This window comes from Eurypyga helias, unplaced genomic scaffold (assembly GCF_000690775.1).
Source record: "Eurypyga helias isolate BGI_N326 unplaced genomic scaffold, ASM69077v1 scaffold18992, whole genome shotgun sequence".
In the NCBI taxonomy this organism is placed as follows: Eukaryota; Metazoa; Chordata; class Aves; order Eurypygiformes; family Eurypygidae; genus Eurypyga; species Eurypyga helias.
The window spans coordinates 2,312-27,666 of NW_010236921.1; the positions used below are offsets into that span (position 1 = coordinate 2,312).

At 40.5% G+C, this 25,355-nt stretch overlaps 1 protein-coding gene across 1 annotated transcript in view; it reads left to right on the forward strand.

Annotated features, from left to right (window-relative positions):
- The first annotated feature begins 256 nt into the window (after positions 1-256).
- Positions 257-25,355, forward strand: part of CFAP44 (cilia and flagella associated protein 44) — a 37,586-nt gene continuing 12,487 nt past the window's right edge. The window contains exons 1-24 of the mRNA XM_010147280.1: positions 257-395; positions 1,147-1,239; positions 2,126-2,282; positions 3,327-3,489; positions 4,341-4,443; positions 4,760-4,976; positions 6,463-6,577; positions 7,072-7,236; positions 8,509-8,664; positions 9,228-9,275; positions 10,329-10,428; positions 11,671-11,769; positions 12,999-13,204; positions 14,108-14,218; positions 15,814-15,966; positions 17,816-18,037; positions 18,523-18,665; positions 19,079-19,349; positions 21,316-21,371; positions 21,793-21,955; positions 22,285-22,415; positions 23,366-23,559; positions 23,947-24,115; positions 25,014-25,191. Coding sequence (XP_010145582.1) covers positions 257-395; positions 1,147-1,239; positions 2,126-2,282; positions 3,327-3,489; positions 4,341-4,443; positions 4,760-4,976; positions 6,463-6,577; positions 7,072-7,236; positions 8,509-8,664; positions 9,228-9,275; positions 10,329-10,428; positions 11,671-11,769; positions 12,999-13,204; positions 14,108-14,218; positions 15,814-15,966; positions 17,816-18,037; positions 18,523-18,665; positions 19,079-19,349; positions 21,316-21,371; positions 21,793-21,955; positions 22,285-22,415; positions 23,366-23,559; positions 23,947-24,115; positions 25,014-25,191 — 3,552 coding nt within the window. The remainder of the gene's footprint in view (positions 396-1,146; positions 1,240-2,125; positions 2,283-3,326; positions 3,490-4,340; positions 4,444-4,759; positions 4,977-6,462; positions 6,578-7,071; positions 7,237-8,508; positions 8,665-9,227; positions 9,276-10,328; positions 10,429-11,670; positions 11,770-12,998; positions 13,205-14,107; positions 14,219-15,813; positions 15,967-17,815; positions 18,038-18,522; positions 18,666-19,078; positions 19,350-21,315; positions 21,372-21,792; positions 21,956-22,284; positions 22,416-23,365; positions 23,560-23,946; positions 24,116-25,013; positions 25,192-25,355) is intronic.

The window sequence follows — 25,355 nt, forward strand, 5'->3', positions numbered from 1 at the left end:
TTAAAACCAGATTTCCCCCCAGGATATTGAAGAGAAGCCCAAAACATGTAAATCTGTCTTCAGCTTCCCCTATTATGCAATATATAGTCTTTCTATAGCAATGTGTACGGAGCCCAGAGTCGTAAAACCTGAACCAATGAATTCATCCTACAGAACAACATATCTTTGGGTTATTCATAGTTGTAGTGTACAGGAAGAACACAAATATTCTCTCTGGGAATCTCAAAGCATTTGAGAGGAAATGAAAATGGTCTAAATGGCAGATGAAGACAAAAATACTAAAAGTTTCTCTTCACCACCATCAGGTAAAGAGGAAATGCCATCTTTTCCAAGGGAAGAGGAGGGAGCTGATGAGAAGCCGGCAGAAGATGCACAGGCAGATCACAGTGACGTCCGTGAGTATTTCCTGCTGTTGTATTGTGATTTCAGTACTGACCCTACAGTAGCTTCTGGCTTCTCCCACCACTCACCCCTTCCTTATTCGTACATGTTCATCTTCAATTGCTGCTCTTGGTGTTGCCCAATTTCTTTTCACCTCTGGATAAAGATGACCCCTTCCAGTGAAGTTCTGGGCTGACCACTCTGTCTGCAGTTTCTGCTGTCCCTCAGCTCACACAGTGCCTCTCCTGATAATTTTTGCTGCTTAGTCTCTGCAGCTAATACTGCAATCAATTCACTAGCTCCACCAGTCTCTTCCAGCCAGAGACCTGTATTTCTCTTTTTAACACTGTTTTCATCTTGAAATGCCTCGCCGGTGTCTATTTCAGATGTTCTCCATGTCATCTGTCACACTAGATCTAGGTAGCATGGATAACAAAATCCACTAGTGAGTCTCTTGTGGAACTTTGGAAGGATTGTTGATGCTTATATTAGCCCATTACTTTTGGCATTTGTTAGATCTTCATGTCATACCTTTTTCCTGTTATTGAATGTGTTTCTCTCCTTCCTCTAAGTTTTAAAACACAGGGTTTTTTTGGAAGCAAACTTCTCCCTGGACTTCGTGCTAAAGAGCAGGAAGTCTTTGGTGGGCAGAAAGTATTTTTTGTTTACTACTACACAACTATGTATTTATTTAACGTGGCATGTATGAGCGAATTAGTTAAAGGAATTCATACCCAAGAGAGTAATTCCAGTTGTCCTTTGCAGAAGAAAGCAAAACTAGTCTTCCAAAGGAATCACAAGCTGCAGAAGAACAAGAGGAGGAAGTGGAGCAAGTGGAATCAGACACTGAGAGCATCGGTGAGTACTGCTTTGCACTGAGGAGATGTTGACATGACCTTAAAAATCCCACTACTTTCTACTTTTCCTTTTTTCACTATAATTGTTATGAACAGCAGCTCAGAACAGTGGCATCAAGTTACAGTTACTGAGTTTCTCTGCTCCCTTTCAGGTGGCTTACCTTGTATACTCCTTTTTCCTCTTTCTCATGGCTGGTCTTTGACCCCCTTAGTTGTTTTTCATAGAACACCTAGGAAAGAAAAAAATCAAGACAGGGTAAAGAGCTTAAAAAACAGGTAATGGGTCTTTGATCTGAGGTATCAAACTGAAAAGTACTTTTAACAAGTGCTTGTGACTAGTTGGAAGTCAAATCAGCAGTGTTCTGCATTGCGGTCCAGCGAAGAACTACCCTGGGTCACAGATAAGCAATATTCCTTTTTGAGGTCAGTAGTGTCTTATGGTGGTCTGTTGTATGTGGGTTTATTAATTGTGTTGTATAATCATGTGTGTTCAATAGCTACTTCAAAGAGATGCTTTAAACTTTATTTGGTTTCTAAAGCAGAGACCTAAACACTAATCAAAGCTGAACTGAACTACTTCGGTAGGACTTCAGTTTTAAAATTAATATTTTTAAAACACTCTCAATATTTTTCTTCTTTAAATTCTTCAGTTTTGAATATTCACAGTAAAGTTTTTCAAAGCTTAAGAGACCACTTGTTACAGGCTGCTCCAGGACGAGTTGTTACTAAGGCATGGTACCCCTGCTTTGAGCTACAGGGTGCCTATTACTCTGTTGAAGAAGGCAAAGGATGTGTGAACATTTCACTTTCGCAGTGAGGGGCAAATATCATCAAGAAGCCTAAAATTTATGGTGAATATGCATTTTCTTTATGTTCCCACTTCTGAGATGCAGAAGGTACTGAAGTACCCTCCGAGGAACAAAAAAGGCCTGAGAAGGTAGAAACGAAAATCTCAGAAACTTTCTTCTATAACTATGAAGATATATGTTCACGGCCGTTTGTCACTGAAGACTCTGGGATACCAATTAACCTTCTTACTTTTAAGTATCCTTTCAGTTGAGGCTGTTCAAATTTAAAGCTAAGTATATTTAATCTATGCTCTTAAAATAGTACTTGTCTAATTTGGAGTAGCCTGCATGGAATCAGTGGGATACCTTTGGTCGAGACACAGATCAGAATCCTGAGCAGTTATGGTTCTGGGTGAGTTTGATCTTAAAGGTTGTCTTGACCTCTCAAACATTTTTTATTGGGCACGAATCTTACTGTTACATGTACTCTGGTAGAACTAGATCGTGGCCAAGTTAGTGTGACCAGGCAGAAGACTAGCATAAGAATGTCCCCTGCAGAGCTCTCCCCTTCAGTGTAGCCTTGCTGGTGTTCCCCAAGAAGCTGAGGGGAGGGCAGGATCAGAGCAGCTGTGTTCCTCATACTTCCTCACAGAACTGCTAATGGGGAAGTGGGGAAGAAACCAGGTAGATTAGTAGCCTGGTGCTCAGATATGAACTGCTAGAATGAAAGAAGTGATGCCTGTCAATGAAGAGCTGCAGTAAGTCCTTTGCTAGGTATGGTCAAGTAGGACATGATACGTGACTTTCACAAGTGCTGGTGGTTTTCTCTGCAGACACAGTCAAGTTGGTATCAGAGACTGGGTTTTCCCTTCTCTACATCTGCCTGTAAACATTTAGGAAGTGAGCATGAGCACTTCCTTGGTTTGATCTCTTGTCTGTGGAACGGTTCCTAGTAATCCGATGCACATCTCTTACGTTGTGTTTGAAAAGAGAACACCGACAGAATATGAATTCCTTGCAGCCCCAAAGGATCCAGCAACGGCAAGAGGTGTGCCCTGTAGTGGAGATGAAAAGACAGAATATGAACTTTAGAAGGTCTTCACTTGTGCCTTCTCCTTAGTTATAGAGGCTTAATATATTTTACCTTCACTGTATACTAAACAAAACTGTCTCCTACCATCAGGCTTTTAGTCATCAGATTCAGTATTCCCATTTCAGTCTGGTTTAAGTGTTTCTATCCTCTCAGTAAACTTTTCTAGAAAGCCAGTGTCAAATCTTTCCCTTATTGAACGGTTCTCAGACATTCTTTTGGATATGACTGCACCAGAAGTGTAAACCTGCTGCTGATGGATAGCCAAACACTGATGTATATAGCAGGCAACCAAGTGGTGCTCCTGGACCTAAAAACCGAATCTCAGCGTTACCTCCGGAGCAGCAGCAGCGGTGGAATTGGGTTTATCACGGTAAGTGATAAAGCTAAGTCCCAGCCTCAGGTACCTTAAAGGACTGTCAGGTGTCAGCTGGGATTCATTTTTAGAACTATTACGTACTTATTTCAGCTCATATCAACTGTTTTTTGGTGGTGGGTTTTTTTTTTTTTTGAACACTTATCTCTCCAAGGCAAAGCTGATGTTAGTATGGTGTTTTGCCTGCAGTTAAAATTGAGAAGATCAAGTTCATAGATAAATGAAGAGAAAATGTACCTGGTTTCACTCTAGTACGCTCCTACCAAGAGCTTGGACTCTCAAATGCTTCCTCTGGATTTGAAGCACCTTAGCCTGTGAAGGGCTCTGCCAGCTCTCAGTTGTGTCCCATATGAGCACGGCTTTCAGAGTACCAGTCTCAGATGGTTCTGCTCTATTGTAAGGAGCCTTTTCCGGGGAATCACGGTACATATTTATGTCTTCAGAACAGTGTCAGTCAGGATGGCTTTTCTGCAGCTGTCTGCTGAAGCAGATGGCTGCTGACACAAATGCTGCTCATGGAAAGATCAGCTAGTGCATTGGGTGAGGTAGGAATAGTAAAAGAATGCATGATAAAGGAAATTATTTTAGTTTGTCATGGTTCTGCATTATATGTGCAACGTACCATTTTGTGTGCATGATGGTTTTACCCTTTGGTGTGCATAGTAGCTTCATTCTGCTACTGAGCAATAGACTGGCAGTTGTTCAGAATAAAGACACCGAAAAATGCAACCTAGTATGCATGGCAATATCTTTTGACTCATGAGTGAGCAAATACAATGACTCAATAAGGGGCGGGACAGAGACGAAGTTGTCATTACAGTATGCAACAGGAATTCTGCTTTTTCAAGGCACACCCTGCTAAGCAGTACTTTGCAGTAGGAGAAAAAGGAAAGAAGCCAAACCTCATCATCTACGATTATCCTTCACTGAGGCCCTACAGAATACTGCGAGGTAGTGTAAAAAGTTCTGCTTCATTTTACACAAACACGCCAGTGTTTATATATCCCAGCAGATGGAGTAGTGGGGCACTGTGGAAGTTCAGAAGGAAATGCAACCTTTTGGTCCTTCAAAGCAAAATACAAAACCCTAGTTGCAAGCTTTTTCTTTATTGTATGGGAGGAAATCTTTATGTAGTAGAAATTGCCAAGTGAAATTACCTAGTGAAAAAAATAATTGCAGTAAAAGTTGAGCTCCTCCTAAGTAGAGTTTCCTATTGTTTATTCCTTTTTTCTATGTGTCTGTGTTGGGGCTTGTTATGTTTCTTCAGGTGGAACAGAGGAAGCTTATGCTTTTGGTGATTTCAACAATGCTGGGAGTTTGCTGGTCAGTGTTGGGAGCAGCCCTGACTACATGCTGACTATCTGGGACTGGAAACAAGAAAAAATTGTGTTGAGGTCAAAAGCTTTTTCACAGGATGTTTATAGGGTCACGTTTTCTGCTGTTAATGAGGAACAACTAACTACATCTGGAGCAGGACACATCAAGTAGGTTTACTGATTAGGATTAAAACATATCACCTCTAAAAGCATGATACGTGAAGATGACTAACAGGGAGGTATCGTTAGCAAAGAGAGGTCCGTGAGGAATGCTATTTTGCCTGGCCATTACAATTACAAAAATGAGAAAGTTCAAGTCTCTTGGCCACTCAGCCAAGTCTTTTAACACCTTTGCTGTGCAAAAAGGATGATGCTGGATGTTGAATGTCAGTACCGCTGGCTCCATTCTTGTCATTTCAACAAGGACAGGGGAGAATCAATAAGAAATATTTCTATATGCATGTCGTCTAGCTGGTGACGTAACATATACGCCTCCTGTGCCTTCTGGGCTTTCTTGAGCTCATCTGCTGTTTGGGCAGCCATTAGAACTGGTTGCCAGTCATAGATCAGAACCCCTCTGATACCACCAGAAGCCTGCAAGAGAGCCTTACGAAAGATATGCTTCCATACACCACAACTTTAAGCTCTTCGGGACAGGGATTAGCTTTGTGTTCTGTATTTATCCAGTGTTCAATGTTAATACAGCAGAGACTTAAGATATGACCTGGATGCTATTGTAATAGAAATGATAACTTTAAAATAATAACACATCTAAAGTTTCTTTGAACAGAGGAATCTGATCAAAATCTGAGATTTGTTTATGGTTTGGTTGCAAGATGCATCTGAAATAGTAAATGGCTTATTTAGACCCAAAACAAATGTGATTTAGAATACATTATTTATAGAAAACTGACCAAAAAAAAAATCTCTTATACCTTTCTTTTGTGGTAGAATACTATAAATAAACTCTGACACAGCTTTTATAACATCATAAACGTGACCCATGTGTGGTCTCAAATTCCAGTTTTCAACACCTGTCATAAATGTGATGTCTCCTGCACACACAGTGAACCATCCCTAATTACAGTAGATGTTAATTTTTCTATAATGCAGTCATTTAAATTTTGGTTTATACTGCTAAATATATAATGATCAAATAGAAATAGCTCCAAAGAGCTAGGATAAAACCTTTGGCTCAGTGAGATTTTATAGTCAAGCTCATGTCTAGGGGGGTACTTGGATGAAATTCAGTGAAGACCTTAGTCCCTTGGGTTTGCAAAGTTGAGCATCATACACTGAAGACAGCAGGAGTAAAATAGATATCACTAACTATGTATATTTGTTATTGCTGGAAAGATGTAGCTCTGCATTTTACACTTACTAGGTTTAAATAGTAGTTGAATCTTCATTCTGCCCATTCCAAATCCTTTTCCTAGCTTTTTCATAGGGGTAGTATAGAGAAATGTTTGTGTAGATACAAAGCTTTATCTCAGTTTAAAAAGAAAAACCCAAGGTTTCCTGTGAAAAAGAATAATAAGTGAACAGCCCTTACCTCAGAGGCATCCCTGATAAGATTATTACAATGTCTGAGGGGGGCTAAAGAGTGTGTTTAGGAGATCTCGAATCTGAGCGCCCTGGTTTTTTCTGTCCTTAGGTTCTGGAAGATGGCTTTCACCTTCACTGGTCTCAAGTTACAAGGAGCTTTGGGCAGGTTTGGAAAAACAGCCGTGACCGACATTGTAGGTTATGTGGAGCTGCCTGATGGGAAGGCAAGTAAGGAAAAGTTTGATTGATTTTATGTTCCCCCCCAGGTTTTGATATCAAGCCTGCTGAGTAAGTTGGAGAGCTACTATTTGCTTCAAACCCTCAGCGCACGGCTGTGATAAGCTAATATTGACATTAATTTGCCAAAATGCTGGCTTGCTTTGTGATAATTGAAAAGTAGGGTTCGTATTGTAATTCCCAGAGAAAAGATCCTTGTTGGCTTAGAGCTGAGGCTCCTCTCCCAGGGCAGCGAAGATATCAGTGTAAAGAAATACAAAGGCTGTTCGCCCTCATCTTTAACCATTTCAGTGCATGTAGATTATGTCACGTTGCTGACCAGGTTGGATCTTCTCAGCCTTTACACCTTCCCTTGCAAATATCAAATGCTATGGATTTAATGCTTTCATGGAAAGAAGCCGCAAACGTTAACCAGGTTCTTGCAATATTTCTGCATCGCTAAGTGCAAGTGCTTACGTCCTTCTCTCCATTTGCATTGAAGGTGATCTCGGGGACTGAGTGGGGCAACTTTCTGCTTTGGGAAGGGGGCCTCATTAAAGTAGAGCTCTGCCGAGCTGGACACAAGCCCTGTCACAGTGGCCCTGTCAGCCAGTTAGTTCTGGACGAAGGAGAACTTGTCACTGTTGGAAAAGATGGCTTCATTCGGGTGAGTTTTTCTTCTGCTCTGCCTTTAGGTGTGCGGATTTGTGGCCAGCAGGTAAATATTACATATTTTATTTACCAAAGCGTGTTTATGGAGGCAATTTTGCAGTGTAGTTTCTTAGAATGAATTTTTAGAACAAACTGGATAAGAACTCATCTCAATATATTTGAGTCAGATAGTGTTCACACAATGAACAAACTAGATAAGAACTCATCTCAATATGAGTCAGATAGTGTTCACACAATGTTCTCTGTTTAACAGTAGTAAATAAATCAGCTTTTATTCTAGTAAATCAAAGTAATTTTCAGTGAATCTCTGACAGTTTTTTTCTTGCCTGCATGCTAACATTTTTTTTTTCATGTATAGTTTTGGTTATTCTTTATAATTTTCAGGCCTATTAATACATTTGGTGTTATTTTGAAGGATAAACTACAGCAATATTTGAAATTAATTTTCTGAGTGTTTGAAAGCCCAGATTGTTAATGTTAAAATGCCAGAAATTAACTAGCATCCCAGAGATAGATATACGGAAATAGAGGAACAAGTAAAAGAAAAAGCATCCTGAAGTTAACATATAGTTCTATAAATTAAGGTTAAAACGTTTTCCTTATCCATACCACCGGTTTCTGATCTCACCTGTCAATTAGCAGAGATTGTGCAGTCTTGTTTGCCTGCTCTTTAAGGGAAGACATGATGTGTCTTCTGCTGATGTGTGAAAGGCCCAGATAATCAATGGGAAACTGTTACAGAGAGCGGAGGGTTTCAAACTCCTTTGTGTTGTTGTTGTGTTTCATTAATTGATATTATCCCATTAGGAAAATTCACTCGGTTATAAGGGTGCCAGCTGCTGTCTTGTCCTTATCCCACAGAGCAGAAAATGGTTGTGTTAGGTTTCCCGTTCTCTCTCCCGCGCTGCCTCATTTTGAGCAATGCTGAGAGCAGGCAGGTATCGTTTACCCTCTGCACTTCTGAGGCTGCCATGTGTAGCTCTGCTAGCGCCAGGGCTGAATTTCAGCCGCTGTTGTTTCCAAACTGGACAGAGAACTTTTACGTACCCTTTGCGTTGCACCCAAATGTATCCGATAGCACTTGCTGTTGTCACTGTTCTGGGTGACGTGCAAAGCAGCGAGGCAGATCTGACAGGTTTCATACTCTACCTGTGGAATCTACACTCCCCTGGTTTCTTATAATTCTGAATTTCCATATTAATTGTGTATGAAAACATAACCTGGCCTTATAAAACCCCGGTTTTTTAATGCTTCTAACGCCATGAAGGTGTGGAACTTCGAGAAAATAGATGCTGCTGATTCTGTGGATGACACAGGGTTACTGGAGATGGAGCCTATGAATGAACTTCATGTTGGCAAGAATGTCAGTCTGAGTTTCATGTCAAAAGTCCATGAGCGTGGACAGCCCGTTTGGTACGCTCAGGTAAGATACACTCAAGTACATACATCTCTGTGGAGAAACACGGAATGAGGGTGCCAAGTAACAGCTGGAGTCCATTACAGTAAGTAAGTTTCTTTATGGTAGAATTCAATCTTCTGGATATATAGATAATCTTTCAAACACTGGCATGGGCTTCCGTGAGGTGGTTGATACCCCAAGCCTGCCAGTGTTTAAGAGGCGTTCGGACAATGCCCTTAATAACATGCTTTAAATTTTGGTCAGCCCTGAAGATGATTGTTGTAGGTCCCTTCCCACTCTGCTGAACTAGGCTGGGCTAGGCTATATTCTTAGTGTACAGTAATGTGTGAGACTGACTTTCAGAGCCAGTACTGCACAAGAATAGGGGAATGTCTAAAGGTGTTGTCCACATTCTGTTATCCTGGACTGACGGATAGGACTGATAGGACCAACATCACCACATTCAGTTCTTCTAGTTTCACAGTGATAATCATTAAGGAATTTTTAAGCAGTCAATGTGGACAGTTTTATTTCCAAATTGAGTTTGAAAATTTTCAATTTACATGTTTTGTTTTTTCCTTCTTCAGGATACAAATGGAGCCATCTGGAAGCTGGATTTGACTTTTTCAAATATGGTAAGTTTGGGGTTTTTTTCTTTCTTCTGATTTCTTCAATTTCTTTGCAATAACTATACTGGATGGATCTGCAATGAAGTTTGTGCTTTATGAAGCTGCACAGTTGAAAATCTTGGCATTAAACCAGATTTTTTTCCTTAAAAATTTATTTTCATAATGTTATTGATTATGACGATTGTGCAGGATTATAAAAAATAAGTTGATCTTTGATTCATGATATTTTGGCTGCCAAATTCAAGTTACCTTAACAGAGTTTTATTCTCATAAACTGGTAATACAAGTTGCATGGATGCAGGAAATGAGTTCAAGGAGCACTGATATAACCTATCTGGGTAAGTGTTTGAAACAATCCTTACTGTTGTCTCTAAATGTCATAAAGAACTAGGAAAAAATAGTAGAAGATGAAGCACTTTACGTTTTTTATCCTACTGGTTACTAGTGTTACTCTTGGAGATGTTTTTGATGGAGAAATAGATGACAGTTAAAATGAGGAATTTAATTTTTGCTCCGAAACATATTAAAGTAAACGGGAACAGTCCCTTCGAGTGGAATAAAGTTCTGTAGCAACACGTAAAATTATGTTCCGAGAATTTTATGGTAAATAAAAGATGTACAAAGCATACTATAAAAGCTAATGTAAACAATATATAGCAAAACCTAGAAGCCCTTGCATGATGAAATGATTTCCCAGGCATCATAAACTCTAGGCTTGAGAGCAATTTCTTTGCCTTCAGAACAACAGCTCTTTGGTAAAAATACTAATTCCAATCCCGAAACCACCTAATGAAAAGTATCTTCCTTTATTTCCATATAGAAAACAAGGGCATTTTAAATGAACTTAATGTTTCTACACTAATATTGCTCATGATCTTCTTATGAATATTTAAATAAAACCAGGGGAGTTGCACAGAGGTACCTCATGCTTGCCAAAGTTTGTTCTCAGAAACAGCACCTGCCAGATCTTTCAGGTTTGCTGTAGGTATGGCTGGTAATACCTTGTAAGTGCAGCTCCCGAATATAGCAGAATCTGTGTGCTTCTGTTTTGCACAGCAGACCCGTGATCCAGTGTGCCTGTATACCTTTCACTCGGGAAGGATTGAGGCCATGAGTGTCTCTCCCGTTACATACCTTATGGCCACCACTGCTCTCGACGGTAAGTACGTTATTCCTTTTCCCTCACACCACACCACTGTAATTGTTTTGGAATAGCAATGTTTGGTTTGGAACTATTCTATTTTGAACTGAAGTTGTGTGTTTGCTCTTGGAAAGTGCCTTTACAGACAATTGTTATTCCTGGGATTCGTTCTTTAATAGTTAAGACAAATCATTAATGTTTTGAAATAATGCATTAAGAGTGCTGCATCTTAAAAGCCTGGGATTTTAACGAGAGCTTTAATGGGAACTTTCATAAATTCTGTTCGTTCTGAAGGAACGGCTGAAAAGATGAGACATTTGGGTTGAATAACAGCACTTGTATTCAAGGCTCTGGATCAATAGGTGTGGGATTTTTGTTTTGAAAGGAATTACATATATATCTCTAGCATTGTGTAAGTCATTGTGAATATTAATATTTGTGGCTTTCTTAGAAAATGCAAGAGCTATCATGCTCTCAACAACAGCTAACATATAATTACAGACATATTTATTTAACTTATATAAATATTGCAATTTAGGCCTCTCACAGTTAGCTTTATCATGCTTTCAAAGAAAAACCACTGGCCAGAACATTAACAATGTCATTTACACTTCTCAGAAAATGCTGCAAGGTTTTTAACTCAATTCTTGTCAGCAGTATCTTGTCATTTGTCTGTGTTATACAATGTACATGCTCTTCTAGCCTGAAGACAAACTCCTACCAGTTGAGCAAATGACACTTAGGATATATGCCAGCTGGAATGGAATTTTATGCAGACCAATATGTGTATCTACGAGTCTGTTAATTTCACCCCTGGTGAAATTGGCTTTTCTTTGGACTATCTCCCATTTTCATCACTTTAAATGTTTTCCTCCCTAGGCAATCCCAAGTAGTAGCATATCATCTTTTCCTATGTTGTCAGTACAAATTTTCCTTACAGTATGCCACAGCTCTGTTATTATTTGAAAATTGCACATGGTGATCAGCATGGAGCTTCTTATTAAAACCCTCAACCCCGGCAACTCTTGGGAGCGTTTAAGCTAAAGAGTGAAGAAAGCTTATGTCTCGTCCATGAGCACCGTGCTAGCTGTGCTACTCTGTAACCATCCGTCATGTCTTTCCAGACAGGCATTTGATACTCAGAGGGAAAAATTAATAATATTCTATCCAGCTTTTAATTCAACTAGACATTTCTCCATAAATCGTAAAATGTAAGTGACATTGCAAGAAATGAATTCTTACTGTCTCCTTTCCACACAGGGTCAGTGCGTATCTATGATTTCATCAGCAACACTCAACTCAGTGAAGTTAAGTTTAACCGAGGAGGAACAGCACTGACCTGGGCACCTCGTGTGGTGAGTTTTTGCTAGTGTGTTAACGAAAATTCATAAGGGGCCTGCAAGCCTGCCAGCATCAAGAAAGTTGCTCAGCATACAAGACCCTTAAGAAGTCACTGTTAGGCCATGGTGGAATTTGCTGTAGTAGTACGTCTACTTAAGTTCGTGGAGTATTATGTACGTATATAGTATGTGTACGGTTTGACTTTACTGCGGGTTATCAAATACTGTGTCTTCCTGAGATTTTAAAGTCAGATCTCAGTGTGCAGTCCCAGGAAGCAGTCTTAGTTTATAAACTAACAGCTTCTATTTAACCCACGCAGAGTAATTGTCAATTAACATGAGTTAGTTAACACATTTTGAAATGACAGCCCAGACAATCCACAAACATTTGGAGATAAATCATTAAAAAATGTTGCCAGAACCGATCATTTGTGGAGCGTGGAGTCTATCACTTTCAGACATATTTGCTAATTTTAATTAAAATAGTGTCTAGTTATGTTCTTGAGGAAACTTAGCAAGCCTGGTGGGTTAATTATAAGCAAATTTACGGAGGAAGGTGCTTACTTGGATTTCCAAGGCAAGGGTAACACTGTGACAGGGCTCGTATAACTATAATTCTGGCCATGCAGGCTTCCAGGGATGCTGTCTGGTGATAACCTATATATTCAAGAGGTAAGCTGACTGCCACAATAAATTGTACAGCATGACAAAACTGACTCAGCTCAATTTTACAAAAGTTGGTACTAAACCCTGTCTGAAAAATCCAGGGTGCTTAGTCCATCTAGCTGCATTTAAAATCCCATTAGATATGTACATATAGCTTAAGGTGCTCAAACATATTTTGAAAATCTGTGCTATTAATCTAAAAACTTCATCCAACATACTTTGAAGTATCCATATACCATAATGGTAGGACAAGGGACAATGGCTTTAAATTGGAAGCAAGTAGATTTAGGTTAGATATAAAGAAAAAATTCTTCCCAGACAGGGTGGTGAGGCACTGGCACAGGTTGCCCAGAGAAGCTGTGGATGCCCCATCCCTGGAAGTGTTCAAGGCCAGGCTGGATGAGGCTTGGAGCAACCTGGTCTAGTGGAAGGTGTCCCTGCCCATGGCAGGGGGGGTGGGACTGGATGATCTTGAAGGTCCCTTCCTACCCAAAGCACTCTATGGTTCTATAAGCATTCTTTATGTTTCTTATTCTAAGCTCTCAGGTGTACACTCTGATTTTTTTCTTCACTCACAGGTAGATCCTAAAGGAAGTCTAATTGCTGTGGGGTTTGAAGATGGTGTTGTCCGCATAATTGAAGTTTATGATCCCAAAGGACTGCCGGTTCTTGCAGGACAGGCCAATACAGAGAACGCAGAGATAAATCTGAAACAAGCTCTCAAACCCCACTCTGCTGCAGTCACAGCTTTGGCGTATGAGCGCAGTGGAGATGTGCTTGCCACTGGGGTGTGTGTCGCTTCTTTTGGTTATTTTTATGAAGCCACAAATGTAGAGATTATTTAAAGAGACAAGGTAAAGCTGGTTTACTGACAACGCAGTTACACTTCGGTTGCTGCTGTTGATCGCTTCTTGTAGTTCACTGTGGCGCTGGGGGAAGAGAAGGATCTGTTTGCACTCGCATTTACTTTCCTTCAGAAAAGCAATGAATTCATACAATTCATTTCCTGAATTACTACACTCTTTAGCATGAATACTGTAATCCCCTTCGAAGATGGATTTGGTTCGTTTCAGAATTAGTAAATGCAAGTCCATTTGTACACCACCTCAGCAGCATTCCAGCTGCTACTCAGTACTGCTTGGCCTTGCAACAGGGCCACCCAGTTGATCTATCGGTGTGCCTGCTAATCTTTGGGATGATTTCCAGCCAATGCGGCCTCTCTTTTTAAAGCCAGTCTTCAGCCTCCGTCAGTGCATTTGCAGTTACACGTTCCCCGGGCGGAATCGCCATGCATTTCACTTCATGCAGGTTTTGAGCTGCCATCCATCCTGTTGTGCACCAGTTTCGGATTTCCCTGTTATCTGTGCTGTTTTATCTGAAAAATCAGCTCTGAGCCTGAGCTTTAAAGGAGCTCCTGGGGCGAGGGGCAGAAAGCACGTGGCTGGGGATGCCAGGTGAGGCCTGTTAGGGCTACGGGTACACTCAGGGCCCTGGAGCAAGTTGGGCAGGAGCTTTATTTCCTTCCCGTAATCATCACAGAAGTCCAGTTCTAAGTTTCAAGGCACTTGTAAGTCACCCTGTCGAGCCACAAAACATTTGAAGTACGTGTGATGTTATAAAGTATTTACAGTCTTTAGAATTTTTGGTCAGCTTCAAGTCAGTTTTCTTTGGTGTTTTGTTTTTTTTCTCAGAGTAAAGACAAAACTGTTTTCTTTTTTGCTGTTGGAGATGAATACGAGCCAATTGGATTCATCTGTGTCCCTGGGCCTGTGCAGGCATTACAGTGGTCTCCACCTTCTCATGTGAGTAATGCGTGCTTGTTTTTCCTTCCCTATGGGGTTAAAATGTCCTTTGAAAAGAGCTTCCAGTGAAAACAGAGGAAGATCCATGACCCCAGCCAGGGATGTTGTGTTACTTTTTCCTGCGTCCTGCCTCAGAACAGCAGATGGGTTGTGTGGAGCTGTGTCTCTGGTTCAGTCACTTTGGACATAATTTTGGACTTTGGATAATAAAGACCAGAAATATACGAGAAGCGCAAAACTTTGATCAGCTTTTTGGGTTCCTGCCTTGAAGAAACAAGCTTCTGCCGTTGTTTTTGGAAGGCATTAGTTGTCTTTGATAGTTACTGGAGGGTTATTGCCTGTGCCTCGTGTGAGTATTAAAACAGACTTTTGCAAAGCTTTCATACCACATTAAGAAAACTTTCGGGTGCTTCTTGGAATTCACACTCCGTGTTTGAAGTGTTTCAGAGACACATTCAAATAGATTCTTGATAATATTTTAAAATTTTTACAAGGGTAGAGAAACATCTGAAATTATGGATGGTTCTGTGTTCTTATTTAGAGGGGAGATTGTTCATTATATTTCGACACTGACAAAGTGTCATTATACTGGTTGTACAGCAGCAAAGTGTAGCTATTATTGCTTGTTCATGGGAAGCGATAAAAACTCTGTTGGCAAAAGAACTCTTGCTGGTATTTCAGGAAGAAATTCTTCCCAGAGAGGGTGGTGAGGCACTGGCACAGGTTGCCCAGAGAAGCTGTGGATGCCCCATCCCTGGAAGTGTTCAAGGCCAGGCTGGATGAGTCTTGGAGCAACCTGGTCTAGTGGAAGGTGTCCCTGCCCATGGCAGGGGGGTTGGAACTAGGTGATCTTTAAGGTCCCTTCCAACCCAAACTGTTCTATGGTTCTATGAGCACATTTGTAAGGCTGAGATTTTGTAGGTATAAGAACCATATAATTCCTAGTTAAGGTTTCCATAGCAACTCTAACACACTCCCTTTGTACATTTTTAGTGATGGGTCAGATAAAATAAACCTGTCTCTAATCTCCAGGTAGCTTTTGAAAATTGAAACGAAATAGAGACTTGGCTTTTAAAATCTCAGAACGCTAAATAATTATTACCCTCACCTCACTTATTCTTTCTAACTTTGCATTTTAAAGGACCTGGCAGGTACCAGCAAAGCAAAACAAACTCAAAGCTAATAACAGTTGGCAAGATTCTGAGCCCAGTCTTGAAGATAGAAAGGATTTATTCGTATATAAATGTACGAACTTTCCAACATTTATCAACCCAAAATCTCAGCTCCTAACTCTTGGGTCAGATACACTCTTTAATTTAACCAAATTCCCAAAATGTCATCATGCTGCGTCAGAATGGTGGCTGGTTTGTATGTGGCAAGGACATCTTCAATTCCTTAGCTTTGCTGAGGTTACAGAGTATAAAAGCAGCTCACTGATTTCTGATGTCTGTTTAAATAAGAGCACAGTTAGAGTTAATGCCTCCTGGCTGGAGCTTGACTTTGTGACTGTGCATCTTCTGAGTAGCTTTTCCCATTTCTCTGAATTCCACGTGTTCATCTGCCCTATACTTGTATTTTGTTGTGGTTTTGCGCAGGTGAAGAGCACGCTGCTCATCCTTTGTGAGAATGGCTTTGTTCTCCAGGTTCCTGCCCCTCTCCCTGAGGAACAGGATACAGCGTCCACCTATCAAATAAAAAACCTGCCGACACAGTACTTCCATTTTCATAGTATTAAATCGCGAATCAAGGTAAAGAACTCTCCCGTGGAGGAATTTCGTGTTCTTTGTGTGCCAAAGGAGAAAACTACCTAAAAGGGGTTCTAGCCCCTGTGTTGCATCATAGGTTTTTTGCTACGCTTCTTGAAGGGGAAGGCCAGGTAGAAACTAATTTGTGGCTGAGTTTCAGCATTTGAAATTACAAGTTGTTGTGGGTTTATTCAGAGAGAACACACATCACTGAAAGCATGATGTGCATCTCGGTTAGAATTAGGAGATAGCATTAGTGAAAGGGAAATGTAGTGTAGCGCATTAGCTCTCAAAATATTTTCATTTGGGTACTTTTCAGAAAGAGTATGTTTCTTGTGGTTGGTGTGAGCTCTGTAGGAAATTCCTTTCAACAGTCATAACACACCTATGTGGTCACTTTGAGGCAAACATGAAACATCTTTTTTTTTCCCAGCAATTATATATTTCAGATTTTTTTTTTTAATGCTGTAATAACTTTAAAGGGGTGAGGTTTATTTCTGAATGAGAACTAGCAGTCTAGAAGATAGGCAGGGCCAAAGGAAAAGAGTTACACTAGCTCTCAGGTGTAGTTAATCTTGTGAAATTAAAAAGCAAGCTGGTATTAGGTGCAGGAGCAGAGCTCCAGGGAGCAGGCTCCCAGGCCCGTGTTCGATCCACCACAGTCCAACAGCCTCCCTGGTTCTATTCTCAACCTGCAATGTGTCTGCGTTCTCTGTTAACTGCTCCTGCCTTCCGAGTGGTGCAGGACCGAATGTCGGGCCAAGCCTCATTTCTTGTCATAGCTAGGAGGAAGTGAGCACTCAGGAGAAAGATTTCTTGGTGGTTTTCTCCCAGGAAGAACCCAAAGAATGATCACAAAGCTAGCGTGTATATGTAAGGAAAGACTGACAGAATGCGGGTGGAGTTTTGCTGTTGGTTTTTGTTTGGGGTTTTTTTAGTCAAAAAAAAAAATATTCATTGGGAGACACTGTAGAAACCTTCTCTATAAATCTTTAAAAATAGAAAGGAAGAATATTAATTGTTCTTTTTTCTTTTAGTCTGGAAATAGATGAATAATTAATAAGGTGCACGAGGATGTTTTTAATGAGATGTAAGGAAAGATTTCTAACGATGAGGGTGGCGAAGCACTGAAATAGCTTGCGTAGAGTCCCTGTAGCAGGAGATTTTTAAAGGGTAGGTCAGACAAACATCAGCTGATAATATTTAAAGTTTAGCTGATTCTGCCTTTGGGCAAAAGAATGCTCTTTTGAGGTCCTTTCCAGACCTTTCTCTATGATTCGCTATCTAACATCTTCTTAGGAAGATCCTGTTTGACTGAGTTCACACTAAAGTAGGCTTCAATGGCAAGTGGGTTTTAAAGGTTTTATAAATCTGCAAATGTGCTCTCTTTCTTGTTCAGCAGAAGTAAAGTCCATTACAGCTTCTCTTTTTCACTCTACCTCACTGATGCACTAGAACTTGGGAATGAGTTCAGCTTTCCAGTGCTTTTCTTTCTCCTGGGCAGGCAGAGGAAAGGGCTTGGCAGTTCTGCAAATGTAGTAGGCTCATAGTGGTTACTATTGGGAATAACCTCTCTAAGGAAATGCTGAAGTCTCCTTCTCATGCAGAATAGTGTCTGTTTCAAAGGACCATGAGTTAAAATACTTTGGAGGAGGGAAATGGGGGCATTCCAGTGGAGACTCCCATGAAGTCTGGTTGGTCTCTGCTTAGTTGATGGGAAAAGAGATTTCTCTAGATATTCTGTATATATAATGCCAGACCACCTTGGATTTAATTTATGAGACTTCTTCAGTCAGCAGTGTGTGGAGTGCCTTGTTTTTATGTCTCTGTGTTTCTCTGCTTGTTGTAATAGCTGGAAGAGGAGATTGCAGTGAGAGAACAAAATAAGCGGGAGGAGAAGAAAGCAAAACTTGAATTGATAAAGCAGCAACAAGAGATGGGAAAGGAGGTAGAAGAAGGAGAACCTGAAGAAGAACCCGAAGAAGAGCCACTGCCACCTCTCTACATACCAGAGGAGCCCAGTCCCATCCTCTGTGGGTTTTATTCAGCACCAGGAAAATTTTGGCTTTCCTTGGTAAGCCAATTTTTATTTCATGTTGGTGGGATTGCAAGATGTGGCAACCTTCCCTTCACACCTGGGTGCCTTAGAAACCGGATTATCTGAAACCTGTCATCTCTAGGACATGGAATTCTCTTCATACTTGATAGCTGCAGTGGTCTTTGTGAAGTAAACCAGCAGTGTCATTGCAGTTGAGATTGTGCAGTGGGTTTCCAATAGGCAACGCTTCTTGGTGATGCTGGAATGGGCACAGAGGCTGAGCTGCTCCTTCACGGGCAGGAGGTAGAATCTTAACGTATTGGTAGGATGGCTTGTAATGCCAGCGGTCATGGTAGATCTTCTCTGAGGGTAAACAGGATCTCTAGATGTTTGGAATTAATATTGTCTAACCTGTCATAGAACCTTAAGCAAGGAAGAATTATTCTGAAAATTACATTGACCTGGTCAGCTGCTTGGGTGTTCTTTTGTCACCATTTCTTTATGGTCCTTCTCTTCTTCAGGGTGGGTATGACTCAGGGTTCCTCTATCACTGTGAATTCTCAAATGATCACCAAGTCGATCCTGAAAACAGAAAAGATGAACCCTTTGAAGTGATTCCTATTGAGGACGCCGATGACAATCCCATCCACCAAATCTCTTTCTGGTAAAGCATTGTAGTGTAAAGGTAGTTTTGTGACAAAGTTTGGTTAAATTGAACTTGGAAGGGAGGAGGGTACACTGCTTTGTCCCTTTTTAATTGTAGGTCAACTCTAGTATGCAGAACTGTCTCTGGTTTTCCTGGCACCGAGTTTCACTTAAAATTCCTAACGGACATAGTATGTGTTTGACAATAATTTAAAAGGCCCTTCAAAGATGAAAACCTCTGCTTTCTAATTAAGTACTGATTAGGACTCGAACATCCTAGATTGTACAACTCCAGTGTCACACATACTTTAACTCTGCTCCCAGCTTACAAACTTGGGAAAGCTACGTTTGTTACGCTAGACTAGCTCTTTTCAAGTGTCAGGTTTTGAGCTGTGGCCTTACTATTCCTGTTTCTTGTTGCTTATTTGACAGTACCAGCAGACTGCTTATGTTCTGCGGGCTGCAGAATGGCGCACTGCGTGTTTATCCTCTCCAAGAGAAAGACCTCTCAGGGAATGCCCTGAAGGAATACTGGTCCTTCAATGTACATGACAATGATTATGGCCAGATCCGGGGGATCTGTTCTAGTTATGATGATAGGTTTCTGATTACCTGTGGTGGAGATGGAAACATTTTTACTTTCAACATCTTGTCTCCAGAGGATGCTCACAAAGAGCTAAAAGCCAAAATCCCCTCTCCTAGGGTAAGTCGCCACCCTCTTTCACTGAATTAGGCCTATTTACAATCAAACTACTTCAGGCAGGCAAAATAGAGTTCAACTATTTGGCATCATAGATCTTTTATAGCAAAAGCTGAAGAAGAGCTCTTGCAAAACATTCCCTAATAAACAGGCGCAGTGACTGCATTTTTCCTTCTCAATGATATATGTTTTTTTTCTCCAAATAAGAATAGTATGTGTTGTTTGTATGTAATATTCTGCTAGTCTTTTCCCACTCAAAGGTGTAATCATGCACATTCCTAGAATGAAAGGCCCACAAGGATTTGTTATACTTAATATCACTCTTCAATTTAATTCCAGTCAAATATGATTCTGCTCTGGGTGGGGATTCTAGCAATAATGTTGGAGAAGAACAAGTGTACAGTTTCTCAGTGCATCTGGAACCATTCATATGCAGTTCACAAGCTGGATATTTTAATTTTGCGAAATAGCACAGTGTGATGCTGATCCTGTTGCTCTTTCACTGTTGGACAGTGTTAGCAGTAATGAATTTACAGGTGTTGTCCTGTAGTCACCATTCAGCTCATCACCTTTGGCATCTTTGAACAGGTGACACTGGAACTCTTTAACAGTTCTACTGACAATACACAAGAGAGAACCCTCTGAAAATATTGAGTTTATTGAATTTGAAAAAACAATCTCCTGAGTGCCTGAATTAAACAAATATAACTTGAAAGAAGCAGTAAGACCTGTTGAGTAAAGAACTGCTATCGTGCAGAATGAATTTTGGAGTAGATACAAATTCAGTACAGTTTAAAAATCTTGAAAGTGTCAACATAAAACAAACCCAACTTTAAAATATTTTTAATATTAGTTGGTAACTAGGTTTTGAAAGATGCTTTAGAGGGGAAATTGTAATTTTCATCATTTCGTTAAATTGTTTGTGACTAGTTGAAATTCTTCACCAGTATCACAAGAATATATAATTGAAAATAGACTCTTTTTAAACTAAGTGAATAATTGGAATCCGTGATATCAGAGCCTTGTTTTTTAAACTAAGTGAATAATTGGAATCCGTGATATCAGAGCCTTGTTAGCTCCAGTAGTACAAGTAGTGATTAATATATATTTTTAAGAATATATACAGTTTTATCACTTTGAGTATGTAAGAAGCTCTATATAAAGATCTTTACAGTCCATTTCTATTGTTAAAGCAGGCAACATTGCTTAATGACCATCCTAATAGAGTCTTTTTCCCTCATCAAAGTATATCTTCATTAAGTATCTATTCTAGTTTTAAGTCATGTGGAAGATTTTAAAAATTCCATCTTCATTAAACTTAATGAGATTCTTAGAGAATCAAATACAAATCCTCTGAAACTAATTGAGTTAAATTACAGATCAATTTAGTACGACTGTATTCACCGTAGGGTGATAGGCCCTCCTCTTTTTTTAGAGCGTGATCGTCTAGGGAAATGAGGCTTGTGCGACTGCAGTGTCCATCCATCTGTCATTCTTCACAGCTAATAATTGCGGAGCCATTATGCAGTCAGCAGAAGCAAACTAGATGAATTACACATGTAAATTGGAATTAGCCCAAGATATGTTGTCTCTTGTCAACCTGGCAGTGAGGGGAGACAAAAGAATTGGGTTTTGGGGGTAGAGAACCGAAGATGTTCTGGGACAGAGTGAAGTTGGGGGGCAAGCAATGATGTAATGGTTGATGTTGGTGGAGAGGATACAGGATTTGCGTTCTCTGTCCCTAAGAACTGTGCTTTGTTAGTTCTTTTACGTGTAAGCCAACTTCATTGCTTTTTGTTCTTGAAACATAAAACCTGATATTTAAGGCCCATATAGCAATATTGATCGTGAAGGTTTATTTTGGTTTTGTGAGAGGCAATGGGAGCTCTGTCTTCATATTTGTCAAAGCTTTATTGTCTGTTGAAACTATTATTGCTTGTTTAAAAGCAAGACAACGTTTTTATTCCAGAGTGGTCTTGAGAAGGAGAAGGCTACTGAAGACATTGAGGATCCTGGTGCCTACAAGTAAGAGATGCTTGGATAATGACGAAAGAGACCGTCAAGTGTCGGTAGCTCTTTCTTCAGACCATGTAATTCTTTTTGCCTCCTAAGAGGAGGGGGAAGTTGATCAACCTGAATTTGAGTCATTTCCTTGTTACACACAAAGGTTTTTTTTCAGCCCTTCCCTCCATTTCATCTACTTTCCTGTGGCAGTAATTCCAATATGGTGCTCTGAGGCTTAGACAACACAAGGTCATGGTCAAAACCCCATGTTGTTAGGACTGTACAAATTCACAGGAAGATGATTCCTTTCTAAGTTACCTTCAAAGCCCACGAGTTCACTGTGAGTTTAAGGCTGTCAAGGAAATCTAGAAGGTTACATAAATTGTTATCTTTCCTCTCTTCCACTGAGATGACACCATTTCCTTTTCTCATGCATTTTCAGCATTGAGGAAGTCAAGCAGAAAAAGGAGTATGAACGGAAAATGAAGGAAGCTGAAGAAAAAAAAAACAAGAAAAGAGAGGAGTTAATTGCCCTGAGACAAGAGTTTCTTTTTCTTCTTCAAAAGAATCAGGAGTTGCCCAAGCACATGCAGCTGCCCAGAGAGGTACATCTGGTTTTCATGAGGATCATTTACCTTTAGAGGCACCTTCTAAAATGTTGCTACCTGATGTGTTGGGGCCAAAGATGTCCGGCCCTTTGGATTAAGGTAGTTCTATGAATACATAATTTGCTGGGGCTTCTAAGTCACAGCTGATGATTTGTGCCGTTTAAGAAGCATGTGGGGAAAATGAGTATGTCTGTGGAGATCTGAACAGCTCCTGAAATGAGGGGTTGTGTTGATGTGTGTAGAACTCTGGTATCTGGGCAGGAGCATTTATTACCAAAACCTGGTAGCCAGGATAACGTGGTGCTGGGTTTTCTGTCTTTCTGCAGCAGTACAAGATGGACCATAGGATCTTTGAGGAGCTGGATAGGCAGACAGCACAGAGAATCCAGTTAGTGCAAAAGGAGCTGGCTTGGGAGAACGAGAAACACTTGATTGGACTGCAGAAACTACGCAAGCAGTAATCATTTTTCTTCTATTTCCTCCTCTGACCTTGCATGGGGCCTATCATTTACACAGTTGCACCTGCCACAAGGAAAAACAGTGTGATTTTTCCCCACCACCCCCCCTCATATAATCAATATTTATTCTGTTGTAATTCTATAATTACTTTGCTTGGAACATAGACAAGAGTGTATACTGATATTTGGGTGTACTTACTTCTTTTGAATCTTTGGTAAAAATTCAGACATGCAAATCAAGGAAGTAGCTCTATTCTGATCCCCTTCTATATGAAGAAAACTAGATGTTTCTTGAGGCTAAGTTTTCCTGGGTTTTTGCCAGTAGGTTCAGTAAGAACCAATAACTCTTATTGGAACTTTGAAGAACAACCTGTGGAACAAATCACTTCTTCAGGCACATTGCACGTCTGCCAGATATTTTAGTGTCATTGCTAACACAATGTTCCCTATATAGTTTAAAGTTACAAAATGAACACAAGTTTAAGTGCATGGTGCATTTTGGGTTGGTTTTCTTAAATCGGAGTATATTAGCAAAAGATAAATCGGAGTATATTAGCAAAAGATAAATTCCTAAAAATAATTACACAGTTGAAATAATGCACAACAACAAAACCACCTTAGGCATACAGAGTGTGTGACTGGGAGAAAGACTTGAATGAATGTATTTTTAATCAGTCCTTAATGGAAGAGGAAGGATGTTCTCATGAAGAACCCGCTGTACGATTCAATATTGGGAGAGGTCTTAGTAAGTTTATTCTTGAGCATCTCCCTCCGTTCCTAGATTGGGTAAGTCAATAGATAGTGTCAGATGTCACCATGCTATTGCTTGTGAATTTACATGTAATGATTGTGTGTGCAATAACTACATTATTCATGTCCTTTTGGTCAAGGAAAAACGGTCAGTCGTGCCTACTGACATTGGACAGCTTTGTCTAATTTGGCTTTTCAGGTTTCGAGACTCACTGGAATTCGACACTGTTGTTGTTCGTGCTATTCAAAGCAATCATCAAATTTCCACCTACAGACTTCTAGCAATGCCTGAGAAATACTACCAAGATAAGGAACATCCGTCATGGAAGAGGACAGTACTTAAAAGGGCAGGGAAACAAGCAGAAGAAGAAGAGATCGTCAGAGAGACAAGGCGTACGCACAGGGCTAATGATGGCTGTTTAAATCTTATCAGTAATACGGTTTCTGTCTTTCATCTCAGGTTGTTTTCCTGAGTCCAAGCTGAAGATATTGTAATTTTGTTAGGTAAAGGTAAAGACATACAACTGTGGTATTTTTTTTCAGTACCTACATACACAGTAACACACAAAGTCCGTGTTTAGGTCAATGCCAGCAATTGTCTGTCAGCCCCATGGGTAGAATGTGACTAAGAGTCCACTCAAAGAACACGAATACGTCCAGAACACCCACTGCAGTGGAACTCTGCTGATTGACAGGAGCAACCCACGGGGTTTCCAGTAGTTGGGACTGCACTGTGCTGCAGGGTACTTACATCTTCACACAGTTATTTTTTCGATCCAGGAGACACCAGAATTTTCGAGGCTGAGACTGAAAGGCTGAAGACGTCAGGGGTCCGAAAGCCAACCACGCGTTACATAGAAAGCAAACGTGAGCAAGTCAGAAGAACTGTTGAGCAATCTGACAAGGTGAAAGCTAAGATCAGGAAGAGGAAGGCAGAGTGGGATGAACTGTGAGTCTTGAACCAGGCTCTGTGCCCTTTTAGTTCTGCTTCTTGTCTGAGGTCAAGCAGTGCTATTTAGCTGTCATATGGCACTATAATCTCCCTGCCTAGTTTTTTATATTCCTAATGGTTGTAATTAATTAGATGAGTTTTCATGTACCTCTGAGTCTCAAGAAAGCATTAAAATCTTTGTTAGTTTCTGTGGTTCTTCTAAAATACTAAAAAACTTGAATTCAGCTAGGTAGCTCCACCTTCAGATGGACCGTCATAAGGTGTCTAAATTGATCGTGACTGAGGGACGCCTAGACCATCACAGTCAGCTCTCAGTTAACCCTTCCAGCACCACATGCTGTGTGTGACAGCTGGGTTAGGTCAGTTGTGCTAATGTCACGGCCATTACAGGAGTGTTTGTGATACGCTCCGTGCTCATCTTTATCGTGAGAGGCAAGACGCCTTTGAATCCTCGTGGAAGTACAGAATTTCTTCATCAAGAGATGAATACAGGGAATGGGACCAGTGTAGAGACAGAGTACAAGGCTTTTTAAGATTATTAAGTGTTTAACACTACAGAGGAGGATCGGGAATTCTGTGCTGTAAGCTGGTGGAGTCCCTGACACTGACAGCAGCATGTACTCACTACATCCAGAACTCAGTCCAAGTGTAGGGGTTTAACCTGTCCCATGGCAGAGCTTTAAGAGGCTTTTTTTGGAAAAAAAAATAATCTGAGGTATTCGTTCAAATGTGCAAGGATATTCTTCTCAAAGCAGCCATTGGTTTCTGAAAGAGGTGTGTGATCCTTGATCCCTAGCTCACCTCCCAAGCCAGAAATCGGAAGGTATGAAATGACCCTGTTTGTTCACCTGTATGCATTCTGTCATAAAGTTCAGCTTTGATTTGTGCCTCCCAGATACAAGAGCAAACCTAGTGATGACTACGAGAATCCCAAGGATGTTGAGGACATCAGAGAAGCACGGGAAAATATGGGATATTATAGGCTGAAGACTGCCACTGACTACAGGGTCCCTGAACACAAGCGTATGAACCCTGAGAAGAAGGTGATGCAGCTTACATCCCTGGAAGTGTTGGTATGTAAACTGGCTCCTGCACGTGTATATTTCCCACTTTTAGAGGGAGGGAGGATAGCATACTAGCCACTGAAGACATTTTTTGGAAGGAAATCAAAGTGGATGTGTGAAGAGACCTTGAAGGACAGGCTGTCTTGGGTCAGCTTCAGCTACAAATCAGCCTT